Below are 13,518 nucleotides of genomic sequence, written 5' to 3' on the forward strand. Positions count from 1 at the left end.
TGCGATTGGGCCCCGTGTGCGGGCCGCATGACAGAGAACGCTGGGATTGCCAGACCGGCGGATGAGAAGCCAGGCGGCGGCCACCAGCCAACACCAGCAAGCTTGGATGATAGGTCCGCAGGAGCGAGAACGGAGGCTGCCTGGCATTCCAGGAACAGGAAGCAGCGGTCGAGATCGAGGGTGGCTGTGCTTCGGGCGACAGCGGAGACGAGGCCCCGGCATGATGGGTCCCAGGGACAACAGCCAGGCAGCCCGGACGGGCGACCGTGCACGCGTCATCCTCGCAACCCTCATCGCCGCCATTGCCACCTCACGCACTCGCTCGTGTCCACTGGCCAGCACCAGCCACGCCACATCTTCCTGGTCGAGGCCACGCCAGCTGAAGGTGACAGCGTTGACGTTCTTTTAGTCGTTTGACTCGTAGAACTCGCATCTGAATGCTTGCATTGTTGTGCATTCTTCATCTGTTGCTCTTTTCTATATCGTAACTTCGTATCTTTGATACCCTGTTCTCGGCCTCGTGGCATAAACGCACCGCAAGTGGACGAACGAGATCAATGTCCACTAAACAGTCTCTCGAGTCTACAAGAGCACTCAGTTTTGCTTAAAGCTATGAGGCTATAGCTTGCACCAGTGCCTCTGCTTGTAGTAGATGCAATTTGTGTATCTCGTAAGCGTGCCGTCATCGCTAAAGACCGCCGTTTTAATGCGTAAGCAAGAGATGCTCCAACAGAATTGCGTAGCTTGTGTGAACCGTATTTACTCGCATGCTGCCAGCACTAGCTAGTGTTCTCCGGCGTTGGTTATCAATGTAATATAAGGTAATGCTTAGTTATTTATCTCGTATTTACCCCTAAACTATATGTCCAATGAACTTTTTTGTAGCAATAGAGCTCTTTTTAGAAGACTTAATGTTGGACCAGTCGGAAGTTTATAGCCCGATAAGGACGAGTCGTTTGTTAAAAACTGTGCGAAAGCCGACATGCCAGAGCCTATTTGTAGCATGAGGGAAGAGTGAGGGTGCTATAGAAAAAGAAAACAGCAGTGTGTGTATGTACTGTTTTGAGAAAACAAGCGTTTATTTGCAGTTTGCCTGTTTAATAAGTACATGTTCTCGTTTGTGAGCGCTGGAAGGCACGTATACTTTCTCTCGTGGTGTGGTGCAGTGTCTTTGTAATTCACTTCCCGTCAATTTTGTCGTTGGGCGTGTTTGAATGACGGAGTGCGGAAACGAGAACAACCGCGTGACATCTGCATTAATTCCCCTACATGTGTTGTCCACCGCTGGAAGCAGAACGAAGATAGAGGTGAAGTAGAGGTATAGTATTCAGATGCGTTTATCACGAAATGCTGATAGTATTTCATTGGTGGATAGGTTTGTATCGTAACAAAGTAAGAAAGAGTGAGGTTAAATGTACTGAGTCGCATGCTGTTCGTAGTTCTTAAGGTTAAGGTAATGTATTAAAAAGTAAGAATGATGACTACGAGGAATAGCATTGGCACAGAAACTGCGAACAGAATAAGCGTAATTGAGATTGACGACAATTAGGAGAATGACATCAGCGTGGCAACGAGTACCAGTAGCCTAATGCACTACCTTTTTCGGCACATAATTAACGTACTCGTTGCCATATCGATAAATATTCGGTAATGTGAAGGCTCATATTACTGGTCACTAATCGTTCACCATCTCTTCCTGAAGTAAATACAAGAATGTCAAATGCGTCCGTGGAGCGCGTGTTTATGTGCGGCTGTATTTACTAAGCGAGAGAAGCTTGCCCTACGAGAGCTTCGAAGTGCAGCAGTCACTTAAATTATAAATTACAAAGAAGGTCGTAGTAGTTATTGAATCCGTACGATAATATAACGCTGTTAATCACCTTTGTTTTCAAGATAACGAGGCTACCGTGAACACCTTCACACATACATATATTCGCAATTTTTACGTAATTTGCACGTTCCAATGAAAAGTAAAGAAGGAAATTGTGTGCGCGCAATTATTTTTCCGAACAGTATTGTCAGTGAAAATGCAAAAAAAAAAGAACAGCGTTCTAGATTATAGGTACTGTAAATGTGCTGAGCGCTCAGAAAAACCTTTCTTTGCATTATTAACGTGGATATGAAGTCTCATTTTGTGCTTAATTCCACGGTGAGAAAATGGCGCTTCACTCTGTCCCACAGAGGTATAGAAGTCATGAGATGCAATTCTACAGCATCTGTGCAATGTTTACTCGTTAAACCGTTATTTATCATAAAATTTGTTTGTTTGGGCTTGAAGCTATGTGTAAAAGATAACCTTAAAATTTGTCTTTTGGGATTTTGCAGAGGAGACATAGTGTCTAGTATTTCGGATCATGGATGGAGTAATGACAATGTAACATGCATTGCTATTTTTTTGGGATTGGGTAGCGTGTTACTTTAATGATAAAAGTATAATGGACACTGTTATGTAGGTAACGTAGAACGGGATCGTTTTTTTTTTCGTATTGACAACCTATATAGTTACTCTTTCGGTAACACCCACAACAGTGTGCAGATACGTTCCAGGTTAATTCACCAAAGAGCCATTGTTGTTTACTTTGCAGGTGGCATGATGGGACAACTTGCTATTTTCATTAGTAGTAAAAATTAAACCTTGCCAGTCGTACCCAAAACTAATGCTGTGTTCATTCTAAAAAGACAGGGCGTCAAAACACGGACACAAGAAAAAGTCAGGACACCACAAGCGCCGTTTGTCAGTGAGAACGAAAAGAAGTGTCCGTGTTTGCACGCCCTGTCTTTTTAGCATAAATACTTAACAACTAGCTCAGCTCTCTGTTATTCTAATGTTGTGCTACGCTCAATGAACTCATGCATTTGCTTAACCTAGTCGGGATAGTAGTCTATGGGTAATAGAGGTATCTGCAGACGTCATCGAATTTGTCGTCATCTGGAGCCCCCCCCCCCCACCCCTTTCTTTTTTTTCTCACGAAAATAAGCACCAGCTGCTTTTTCCCACGTTTTACCACCGCCTTCTTGGATAATCTTTATTTCTGTGCATGTGCTGTTTCTGGCATCAAATACCACGTCGCGCAGAAACCGTCTTGATTTCTTATTCCTTATTTTTTCTGCGGTTTTAAATCTCGCAGGGCACGCGTTTACATTGACGAGGCGGTGCAGCGGCCGGTCTTGCCCTGAAGAAGCGCGGCGTGGTAGACTTGGGGAAGATGAGGAGCTCGACGCCGCCAACCACACCGCGGACACGACGGCGAGCCCGAAGCTGAAGCTGCCACAGACAGCGTTTTGCGGGCCGCTCGCAGTGGTCACAAGTGGGTGCCTGCACCCAGTGACCGCTGCTCGAGACTGCGCGAAGAATTCCGTCCGACCGGTTGCTGCTAGAGACGGACGCGCCTTCGACATCCAATAAGAAAGAATCCATCTAGAGGATCACCTCCTGACATCGGAGCAAAGTTTCCTTCGACCTGTCCCGGCTGCCAACGTGATCGGTGGTGTTGACAACAGGCGGCGCATCTACGGCCAGGCCGTATATTGTATACTGCGAATTTGTTATATATTGATTATTAATTTGTATTGATTCGTTATTTAAACGTTACGTATTAATTCGTATCCACTCTTAGTAATTCGTAGTAATTCGTTATTTAGCGTTACGTTTTACTTGTACAACTCATACATTCGAGTTGTCAAAGAGCCTTAGAATTGTGGAATTTTTGCGTATCATAATTCGTGTCAATTTTTGAGTATCACTGATGCATTCTGGTTGTCAAAGTGCTCCCGAATCAAGGCATTGTTATGTGTATGACGACAGACCCTGTGTCGTCCGATCTTGGAGGACCTTTCTCTGCAATATTAGTGAACTGACGGTATTAAGGAACTGTATTAAAGAATAATATTCTCTTGTGATGCGCAGCAGCAACAGCTTGTTACGTTTCTTATGCAAAAGAGAGAGAGAGAGAGATAGACTGCTTGGTTACTGTGGCTGGAGCCCCTCTTGCAGGGCCCCACTGGCTGCAGGTAAACAGCAAAACGGCGCCTCGTCTGCTACGGTACTTCCCGGTTCGAGTCCCATCCATTCGCTGCTTCAAGACGCCTGCTGTTCAATGTAATCGGGGACGAACCATCCGGTTGTCCCGTGGTCGCGTTTTCTTTTAAATGGATAGAAGGTGTTTTGAATTTGAAAGGACGAAGCGGGAAGTGAAAGAGTGCTGTCGTTGTGAAAAATCACAGGGGACGGTGAGGGGTGGGTCTCGAGCGCAGCAGCCAGTTTACGCATACGGCTATCCTAAACATGCAGTAATATTTCGTGGAGTAAGCTTGATTTCTCATTTTCGAGCACTAACAGTGACTACCTTAGAATCACTTGCACGTGTAAGCTTGTAGTGTGAAATGTCAACATACGTTCACGAGTCGCTTGAGGACTGGCACCAATACAGATACTCTGTCCAATTAAGTGCGCCGATTCAGTACACTTGCATTTCATAACATATGCATTGCTTACCGTCTCAAATGCATGGAAAATGCTGACCGGGGAAAGGGCCAACGGAACAAAACGGCCCCTCAGAAGGCGTAAGAGAGAGAGAAGACATTTATTTGGTCCGGAGGGAAGAGTATGAGATGTTTACACATCCAACTCGTGGCTAGTCCCATGTCGGGACGGGGAGGCCGAGCCTCTCCGCCCTCTCGCAGGCCTTCCGGACAGCCAGGAGCTGGACGTCGTAGCTGGGGTCGTTGATAGCAGCGGTCCACCAGGCTTCTTGACTGTAGTCCTGTAAAGCAGGGCATCGCCAGAGCATGTGTTTCAATGAGCTAACGTCACCGCAGTCTGGGCATGTGGGATCAATCTCCGCATGTATCATACTCGGGAAGCTCCTTGAAGGATACGAATCTATTTGGAGCATTCTCAGCGTGATAGTGCTCTATCAAGTTTGTGGTGAGGGGATGGGAACACCCGTCTAATCCATATGTAGTGCGAGGTAATCTCGTGAAAGGTGACTAGTGGATCGCCGAACTCGAGCTGTTCCGAACCATTAGAGGGCCCCACATCGCCGCGGCATACGAATCCTTGCACACGATTATGAGCGATCTCGTTAGGCTTCGGTTGGCCCGGTATTACGTCCGGACCCAAGTGAGCCGTGAACCAGACAATGTGGTGAATTACGTCATGCAAGGGCCTGCCGTTAAGGACCCTCGCGGCCTCTCTTGGGATGAGACCCGACTGAAAAGCCCTGACGGCAGCTCGTGAATCAGTGTAAACGGTGGTGCGTTTCGGATCCAGTAGTGCCATAGCCACAGCTACCTGTTCAGCTACTTCTGCCATTGATGTGCAAAGTGAGGCTGACGAGAGAAGGTCTCCTTTGTGGTCGACTATAGCGACCGAAAATCTGCAAGCGTGTTCGTGACGGGCTGCGTCTACGAAGGCTTCTGTACCCACTGTGTTCTTCAAGAGTGCTTTTGCCCTCGCGAGCCTTCGACCCTTATTGAATTGTGGGTGGACGTTTCTTGGGAATGGGTCAATAATGAAGGATTCCCTGACTTTGACTGTGTAGTTAAATAGCTTCGCCTTTGTTAATGCCGGGTTGCAGGCCTGCGGCAAGTAGCAGGTCCCTTCCTGCTTTAGTTCCAGATAATCTGATAAATTGTGCCATCCTTTGTGCTTCTGCTAGCTCATCTATGGTATTATGGACCCCTAACTTCATAAGAGCTTCCGTACTGGTTGTAATTGGGATACCGAGCACTTTCTTGATACTTTTGCGCATGAGTGTATCTATCTTATTCTTTTCTTATTTTGTCCGATTAAGAGCCGATACTACGTAGTTGTCGTGGCTCATAAGGAAGGCATGATGAACCCTAAGCAGCATGTCCTCCTCTATTCCACCTTTCCTACCGGAAACTCTCATGATTAGCCTAATGACGTTTTCCGTCTTTGTGGTCAGATGAGCTATGACCCTAGCATTACATCCTTTTGCATCTATCACGAGACCCAAGATCTTAATAGAATCAACTCGTGGGATGTCGTATCCGTCTTTGTTGTGGATACTGATAGGTATTTGATTAAGGGGGGTTAAACCCCTAGCTCCCCGTCGTACTTGTCTATACAGCAGGAGCTCTGATTTCTCCGGAGAGAGTGTAAGTCCTGTGTCCGCCAGGAAAGATTCAGTCGCATCCAGAGCTTCTTGGAGGGCTTGCTCCATCTGAACCCCCTGAACCTCCGCGTATAATGCGCGGCCGATGTGGGGTACTGCTGCAAGCTTGCTCGATAGTTTGCACTCCGGCCAGCCGGAGTGAAGGAACAGCAAAAAATGCTCCGGAGGTGCCGCGAAAAAACTCCCGCCAGCCGGAGTGAAAGAACAGCGAAAAATACTCCGAAGATGCCATGAAAAAACTCCGGCCAGCCGGAGTGAAAGAACAGCGAAAAATACTCCGGAGGCGTCACCCAATAACTCCGGCCAGCCGATCGTAAAAGCTTTACTTCGGAAGTCCGGAGTATAAAAAACTCCCAATAGGAGGGTCGCTAGAGGACAAGCATTTTACTCCCACCTGGGAGTATTTTTTTTACAGTGCACCACGGACACGCGACAGTGAGCCCGAAGTTGAAGCTGCCACAGACGGCGTTTCGCGGGCATCTCGCAGTGGTCACACGGGGGCATACCTGCACCCAGTATACCTGCACTCAAGACAGCGCAAATTCCGTCCCACCGGCTGCTGCTCTAGACGGACGCGCCACCGTTTTCTTCAAAGAAAGAATCGGAGAGGCCCACCTGGTCATCTCTGAGCATGGTTTTCTCCGATGTGTCCCGGCTGCCAACGTGATCGGTGGTGTTGAGAACCACGGGCGGCGTATCTACGGCCAGGACGTATACAGTTCATTGCGAAATAATTCCTTATATCTAGAATATTTTGATGTTTTGATTCGTATAATTCGTATATTAGCGCTTTGAAGGAACCTTGGCCTCGTAGAATGCTTGCGTATACTAATTCGTATTGATTCTTTAATTTGTAGTTTAGCTTTACACTTTTTGTTGTATTCGAGTTGTCAAAGAACCTCAGTATCGTGGAATTCTCGCGTATGTTAATTCGTGTCGATTTTTTAGTTCTTTATTTACCTTTACGCTTTTATTCGTAACAATGATACATTCTGGTTGTGCCTCTGTATCGTGGAATTGTTATTTGTATCACAAGGGACCCGTGCAGTCTGACCTTGGGGGACCTTTATCAGTGTAACACGAGCTGTAGTGAACTTACTATATTAAAAAAAAAACTGCATAAGTATCTGTATAATAAACAGCAATGCTTCGAAAAACTAACGAAAAAACGTGATTATTCTTTTGTGACGCGCGGTAGCAACAGCTACTTACATTTCTTATGCAAGAGAGAGGGGTTTTCGAAAAAAAGACTGCTTGGCTACTGTGGGTGGAGCCCCCCTTCCAAGGCCCCTCTGGCAATTGCGGCTCGCTGGGCCTGTCAAGGGGTCGCCCATTAGGCTTCCCAAGTCTAGTTCGGAGAGCCGCTCCTCCCACGACCTAGCAGTCTCCGCTGCTGTGAGAGGGTGAGAGGTACCTGACTGCGGGACTATGTTTCTGTGGAATTCTGTGGTTCTGTACCTCACGAAACCTCTCTACATGTTGGTTGGACGTTTCGAGCGACACTTGGACATTGTCGGCCGTTTCCGCACTAATGTGAGGCCCCACACACGGACATACTTTGTTGCTTCATTCCTTTTCATTTGTGCTAGCCCGTTTTTGTTAAAACCAGTATTCCTTTCATAGCCTTAATGAAAACCAGCAGACAATGAAGCCAAGGAAGGTATAGGGGACGTTAATTGTGCTGTTTTGAGTATCCTGTTCTGGCAGACACGATGCCTTCAAGTAGTATGCGAGGTCTCATTGGTCAGCTGTCCACTCGTTAGAGGATCAAGTGCTACGTGATGCCAGCTGGCAAAAGAAAAAATTGGGGGACGCTTAAGCTTCGCCTTTAAGAGTTGAACGCGATAGCAATATCCTGCCCCTAGTGCGCACTTCGAACACTACGCGTGTTTAACAGAATGCGCGCACTAAGGTGTGTGGTTTATGTAATGGGTAGCATGCTTTAAGCCAGGAGCAATTAAGCGCGAGAAACTTTTTCAAAGTTGCAATGCACCCACTACGTGGTCCTAAGGGAATACGCACAGAAATGTGTGTTCCTTTTGTAATGGGTGGCTGTCTTTAAACCACCACGTCTTTATGATATTGACATGGTGTGACGCCCGATGGCAATGTACGCTTGTACCACACAATATTACTGCGATATTACAGCTCGTACTGCGACACCTTTATACAGAACGCGTATTTTTGGGAAGCATGAAAGGTACTTTCAGTGCAGCTCCAAGCAGAGGCGTGGCTGTGTGGTAGAACACCTGCTTGCCACGCAGACGGCCTGGGTTCGATTCTCACTCGGACCCAATAATTTTATTATTTATTTTATTTACAGCTTTTTCGATTTTTCGATCACGGACAAGATGATGATTTTTCGCTCACAACCAACGGCGCCGACGCCGACGGCGGAATTTCTGCGATACGAGCTCTTTAACGCTACCGCGTTAAAAGTGTTCCACACTCGCCATCATGGCTACGAGCGGCACTGACTAACACTTCCCGGTTTGCATGCACATAAATACCCGATCAAGTTGACGGGGGGACGACCGCCGCCGTAAAGAGCACCGGGCGCGTAATCCGAAGGTTGCAGGTTCGGTCACTGCCGGCGGCAAGTTGTCTTTTCGTCCACTTTACTTTCTTCACACGTGTAACACAACTTCCTTGGCTTCATTGTCTGCTGGTTTTCAATAAGGCTGTGTTAAACAAAAGAAACGAGCCCTCAGAATTCCCCTCCTTGATATGTTCATTTCACGTCCCCTTTTTCACCCAGTCGATTTTGCCTTTGATAGCGCATTTATGAGCTCGCCAAAAACTTTTCCTGCGGGGTATCAATAGTGTTTTTGCTTCATCGCCCTGTTTCCGTGCGTGTGTTAACAACGCCTCTAACCTTTAGAAAAAAAAAAGTATAAGAAAAAAAAAACTATGGCAGCTTCGCAGTAGTGGTGCCAAGCCTGAAGGAAGAGCGGAGCCTTCCTTGTTTTTTTCTCGTTCTCTCTGTTTCTTGTATCTGTTTCTTGCTCTTTCTTTCTCACTCTATCCATTTCTTTCTGTTAATTCCCTTTCTTTCTATCTCTTTCTATGCCATATGCCTTACTATCTCCCTTCTTCCTCACCATTACTTCCCTTTCCTACCACCTTGCTATACTACACTATACTGATATGTTATGCCATGCTCCGCTAGCGTGCCTGGATAGCCGAGTGGTTAAGACGCTCGCCTTCGGATCGTGGGTACGTGGGCTCGAATCTCGCCTCGCCAAGAAACTTTTTCCCCAAGAATTTCTCCCTTTCTCTATCCTTATTTCTCTTTTTTACTCTCCCTTTCTTTCTCCCTGTCTGTACTCGTTCTCTCATCCATCAGAGTTATAGCATCCAGCACCGGATAAATCGGCGCACGTGTTTTGGGAGCGAAGCAGACGATGAAGACGACGACGTAGAAGAAGAGGACGAAGAGAGAACGTGCCGGTTCGTGACGATGATCATTTCTGTTCGCAGCTCACGGACTAACGACCGCCCCTAAACAGCTCCTCTGTTTAAAAAATGCTATTTTTTCTCATTAAAATAAAACTAAAACTAATAACTAAATGGAGTTGGTTTCACCATTTCTTCTGATGGTTAGCATTTTCCCTTGGTAATTAGGATAAAAATAAAATTGATGTGCGTCAATCACATCAAAACAGGCATGAAGTCATAGATTATATGATGCGACTATTTGGTAACAAACACTCGCGGTTTGCCTTTAGCGACACCGGGACGCGGGCAAGTATGGCGGTTTTGACGAGTGAAGAAAAAGAAGCGCTAAAGCAACGCAAGGCGGACACATTAGTGAAATGGAAGAGGAAGAAAAGAACGACGAAGACGAACCGTGGCGATCTTCCAAATTTTACGCAACGAATTTTTGGCCAATCCTCCAAAGTATGGGTATGTTCCCATGATGTAGAAGGATAAACAAACAAACAATTCGACACGGCATACCGCGATTGGGCGACGTGGGGTGCTAGATAGTCGAATGAGCGGCGGCCAAATAGTATTCCGAAGGCGTGGTGCGCTGCGATTGGACAGCATGTGCGGAGCGCATGACAAAGAACGCCGGGACTGCGAGACCGGCGGATCAGAAGCGAGGCGCCGGCCATGCACATGGGACTCGCCTGGCTGTCTTCGACGCGGCGACAGGCGCGAGGTCGGAGTCCCGGAGGAACGGGAACCAGCGGTCGAGATCGAGGGCGGCTCTGCTTCGGGCGGCAGCGGAGACCTAGGCCCCGGCATAATGGGTCCCTGGGACAACAGCCAGGAAATTCCGACTGGCCACCGTGCACGCGTCTTCACCGCGCTCATCGCCCTCGTTGCCACTTCCCGCCCTCGCTGTGTCCACTAGCCAGTACAAGCCCCGACACATCTTCCTGGCCGAGGCCACGTCATTTGAAGGTGAGAGCGCTGACGTTCCGTATTCTTTTGACTCGTAGGTCTCGCAGCACATAGAACTTTGTATCGATATAGACGGTGCCTGCTTGCATTGTTGTGCTTTGTTCACGTCTTCTGCTAATGGTTTATTCGTACCCCTACAACCCTGTCTTTAGTCCCGTGACATTTAGACGCCGCGCACGTGGGCGAACGAGACCAATGTAAACTAAATAATAAGTCGAACCCACAACAGCACTGAGTTTTGCTAACATCTTTGAGGCTTCGGTTGTACTCGCAGTTCGTGTATCTCGTGAGCATGCCGTCATACTTAAGAGATATTAAACACTGTTTCAATGCGTAAACAAATGGAGGTGTTCCGACGAAATGCGTAATTTGTGTAGACCGCATTTACTGACATACTACCAGCACACGCCATTGTTTGCCGCTGTTGGTTACCAAGGTAATTGAAGGTAATGTCAAGTCCTATCTCTCGCATTTAACCCTAACATCAGGGCTTAAAAGGGACCGGCGACTGGACAGAAAGTGCGGTTAGATCCTGGTAGAAATGAAAAGACATTGAAATATAGTGACAGATACCAGCATCCTTTCTGCGTTGTGAATAGGATTTATATTTTTAAATCGTGCTTGAAAGTAACAAAAAGCGGTATGTCGCGCAGCCTAGCGGAAGAGCCTTGAAGCTGGATTATGAAGTCGGTCACTTTGCTGTACATGGTCACGTAGTCTGATGCTGTCATGCGCGCCATAATTGGTCCTCAAAGTTAGAGTATGTATATTATTATCTATCCCCGCTCTGTTCTGTGCTGCCTACGAGGTAAAGGGAGTTGCCAGTGGCCCATGTCGAGCCGCGGCGCACGCGCACGGAGTTCACGCATGCGCAGTAAACCAACGCGCTCGAACGCGAACCGCTCTAGGCTCTCAGTGTTTGCAGCATGTGTTGTCAAGTGTGTATAAGACTTCATATTCACCGCAGATAGAAAAATTCTGATTAAAAGTGTTTCACGGCGTTTTCCGCGTTACCATTCTGTGACTAGACACTCTGAGCAGTTACCTTTCCGTTGCGCTAAAGAAAATAGGTGCCCTAAAAAGGTGTGTTTAGGATGATCACAGTGTAGTGAATCCAACTGTGTGTCGAATTGGACAAGTGCTTATGAATATATTACAAATAAGTATATTATTCCGAGTGCATTTCTGTCATTTATTCACAGTGCAGATCCAATCAAGCACTAAAAGAAATTGGGATTTTGGATACAACTTGTTAAAAAATAACTAGGGATGTAAAGGGTTAAAGATATGTGAGCTCAAAGCAACTAACTCTAGCTGCAACGTAGAAGATTCTTGACTCACTGCAATGTGAACCTCAGGCATGATAATTCTGTATTTTATTTTCACACCTAATTGCCTAAAAAAGCAGGAAAAATTGATGCGTACCTGATATTGCACCAGATTCGTAATGCACAACTAAACGAATGAATATTGAGTGAGTCGGAAAATCGGAGAGTTACAATTTCCCCGAACAAAACGCCTCTTGGCAAAAAATCAACTCCAGCGATTGTTAAGTGGGTGCCGCAAAGCTATACAGTTGGCCTGTGGAGGAGAGGGGGGGGGGGGGCGAGCCCCTTCTTAAAAAATGCCCCCCCCCCCTGGTTTTAAGCCCTGCCTAACATATATATACAATGAACCTCTTTAGATGACTTAAGCAATGTTGGGTTATTTGGAAATTTATAGCCCCATAAGAACGAGTCGTTTGTTGGAAAATGCGTGAAATCCGACATGCTATAGCCGACTTGTGGCATCTGGGAAGAGTGAGGGTGCTCTACTGAAAGAAATCAGCAGTCTATGCACTGGCGCGTAGCCAGGGGGGGGGGGGGTGTTAATTTTCGGGAGGGAGGGGGGGAGGGTTAAGACCCCTCTCCCGAAAATTTTCAGTTTTGCATGTGTACACATAAGCTACATATACAAACGCACGTACGAACATACATAATGTATAGTTGAACCCTACCCCCGCGGAAAAAATTTCTGGCTACGCTAGTGAGTCCATATATGTTCTGTTTCGGAAAGCAAGCGTTTCCATGCAGTTCTCCTGTCTAAGAACATGTTTTAATTTGAGAGCGCTAGAAGGCACGTATACTTTCTCTCGTGATGTGGTAAAGTGTTTTTGTAATTCCCTTTCCTTCAACGTGTTAGAACGACGGAGGACAGAGACGGGAACAGCCGCATGAAATAGGCATTAATTTCCGTACATGTGTTGTCCGCCGTTGGAATCAGAGCGAGTATAGATGTACAGTAAATAGAGACAGTATTCAAATACGTTTATGATGATTGATGACAACAGCATATAAGTATTTATTAGTATTATTTTTCATTGAAAAATTAAGTGGAAGTTAGTGGTAGCATAAGTACAGCATCTATTAGTAGTGATAGTTTTCTTTCAATTAGTAAGTGGTATCATCAACCCACTCATTGGAGGAGAGATTTGTATTGTACCAAAATGAGAGAGAGAGAGAGAGATTGAATGTATTGAGTCTTAAGTTGCTGGTATAGTTGGTTAGTTTAACTGACTCACCATAATTGATAATGACTAAAAATCATCCGAAAAATACAAGGATGTTGTTACTAGGCCACTTTTTTTGTTACCTTAATAACGTACTCGTTACCATTTCGATAATGTTTAGGTAACGTGAATGGCCCTATTACTAGTAACATCGCACTTTAAAAATGAAAATAAAGCGCGGAGTATACCCCAAGGGACACGGAAATGAACAAAACAGACAAGCAACATTTGTTTGTTTGCCAGCTCTTCCTAAAATTAAATGCAAGAATGCGAAAGGCGTCCGACAAGCTCGTGTTATAAACAAGCGACAAGCGCGTGTTTAGGCGCGGCCGTATTTATTAAGCGTGGCAAGCTGTCCCATGACAGCTTTCAAAGGCAGCTGTCACTTGCATTCATCAGAAAGTTGTAGTAATTAAAGTG

At 46.3% G+C, this 13,518-nt stretch overlaps 1 protein-coding gene and 1 long non-coding RNA gene across 2 annotated transcripts in view; one reads left to right on the forward strand and one right to left on the reverse strand.

Moving 5' to 3' along the window:
* Positions 1-3,406, forward strand: LOC119387261 (uncharacterized). Its single transcript, XM_037654600.2, has 2 exons — positions 1-385; positions 3,129-3,406. Exons 1-2 carry the CDS (start codon positions 28-30, stop codon positions 3,404-3,406), a joined length of 636 nt encoding a protein of 211 aa, XP_037510528.1. The 5' UTR covers positions 1-27.
* Positions 3,049-13,518, reverse strand: part of LOC125759366 (uncharacterized) — a 25,597-nt gene continuing 15,127 nt past the window's right edge. The window contains exon 2 of the long non-coding RNA XR_007416971.1: positions 3,049-3,430. This is a non-coding gene — a long non-coding RNA (uncharacterized LOC125759366). The remainder of the gene's footprint in view (positions 3,431-13,518) is intronic.

This window comes from Rhipicephalus sanguineus, chromosome 1, assembly GCF_013339695.2.
Source record: "Rhipicephalus sanguineus isolate Rsan-2018 chromosome 1, BIME_Rsan_1.4, whole genome shotgun sequence".
Taxonomy (NCBI): domain Eukaryota; kingdom Metazoa; phylum Arthropoda; class Arachnida; order Ixodida; family Ixodidae; genus Rhipicephalus; species Rhipicephalus sanguineus.

Bases quoted from the DNA above. Each gene is read 5' to 3' on its own strand.
- LOC119387261 (XM_037654600.2), top strand. From the start codon at position 28: ATGACAGAGAACGCTGGGATTGCCAGACCGGCGGATGAGAAGCCAGGC. The intron at 386-3,128 runs GTGACAGCGTTG...TAAATCTCGCAG, and splicing joins CGAGGCCACGCCAGCTGAAG to GGCACGCGTTTACATTGACG.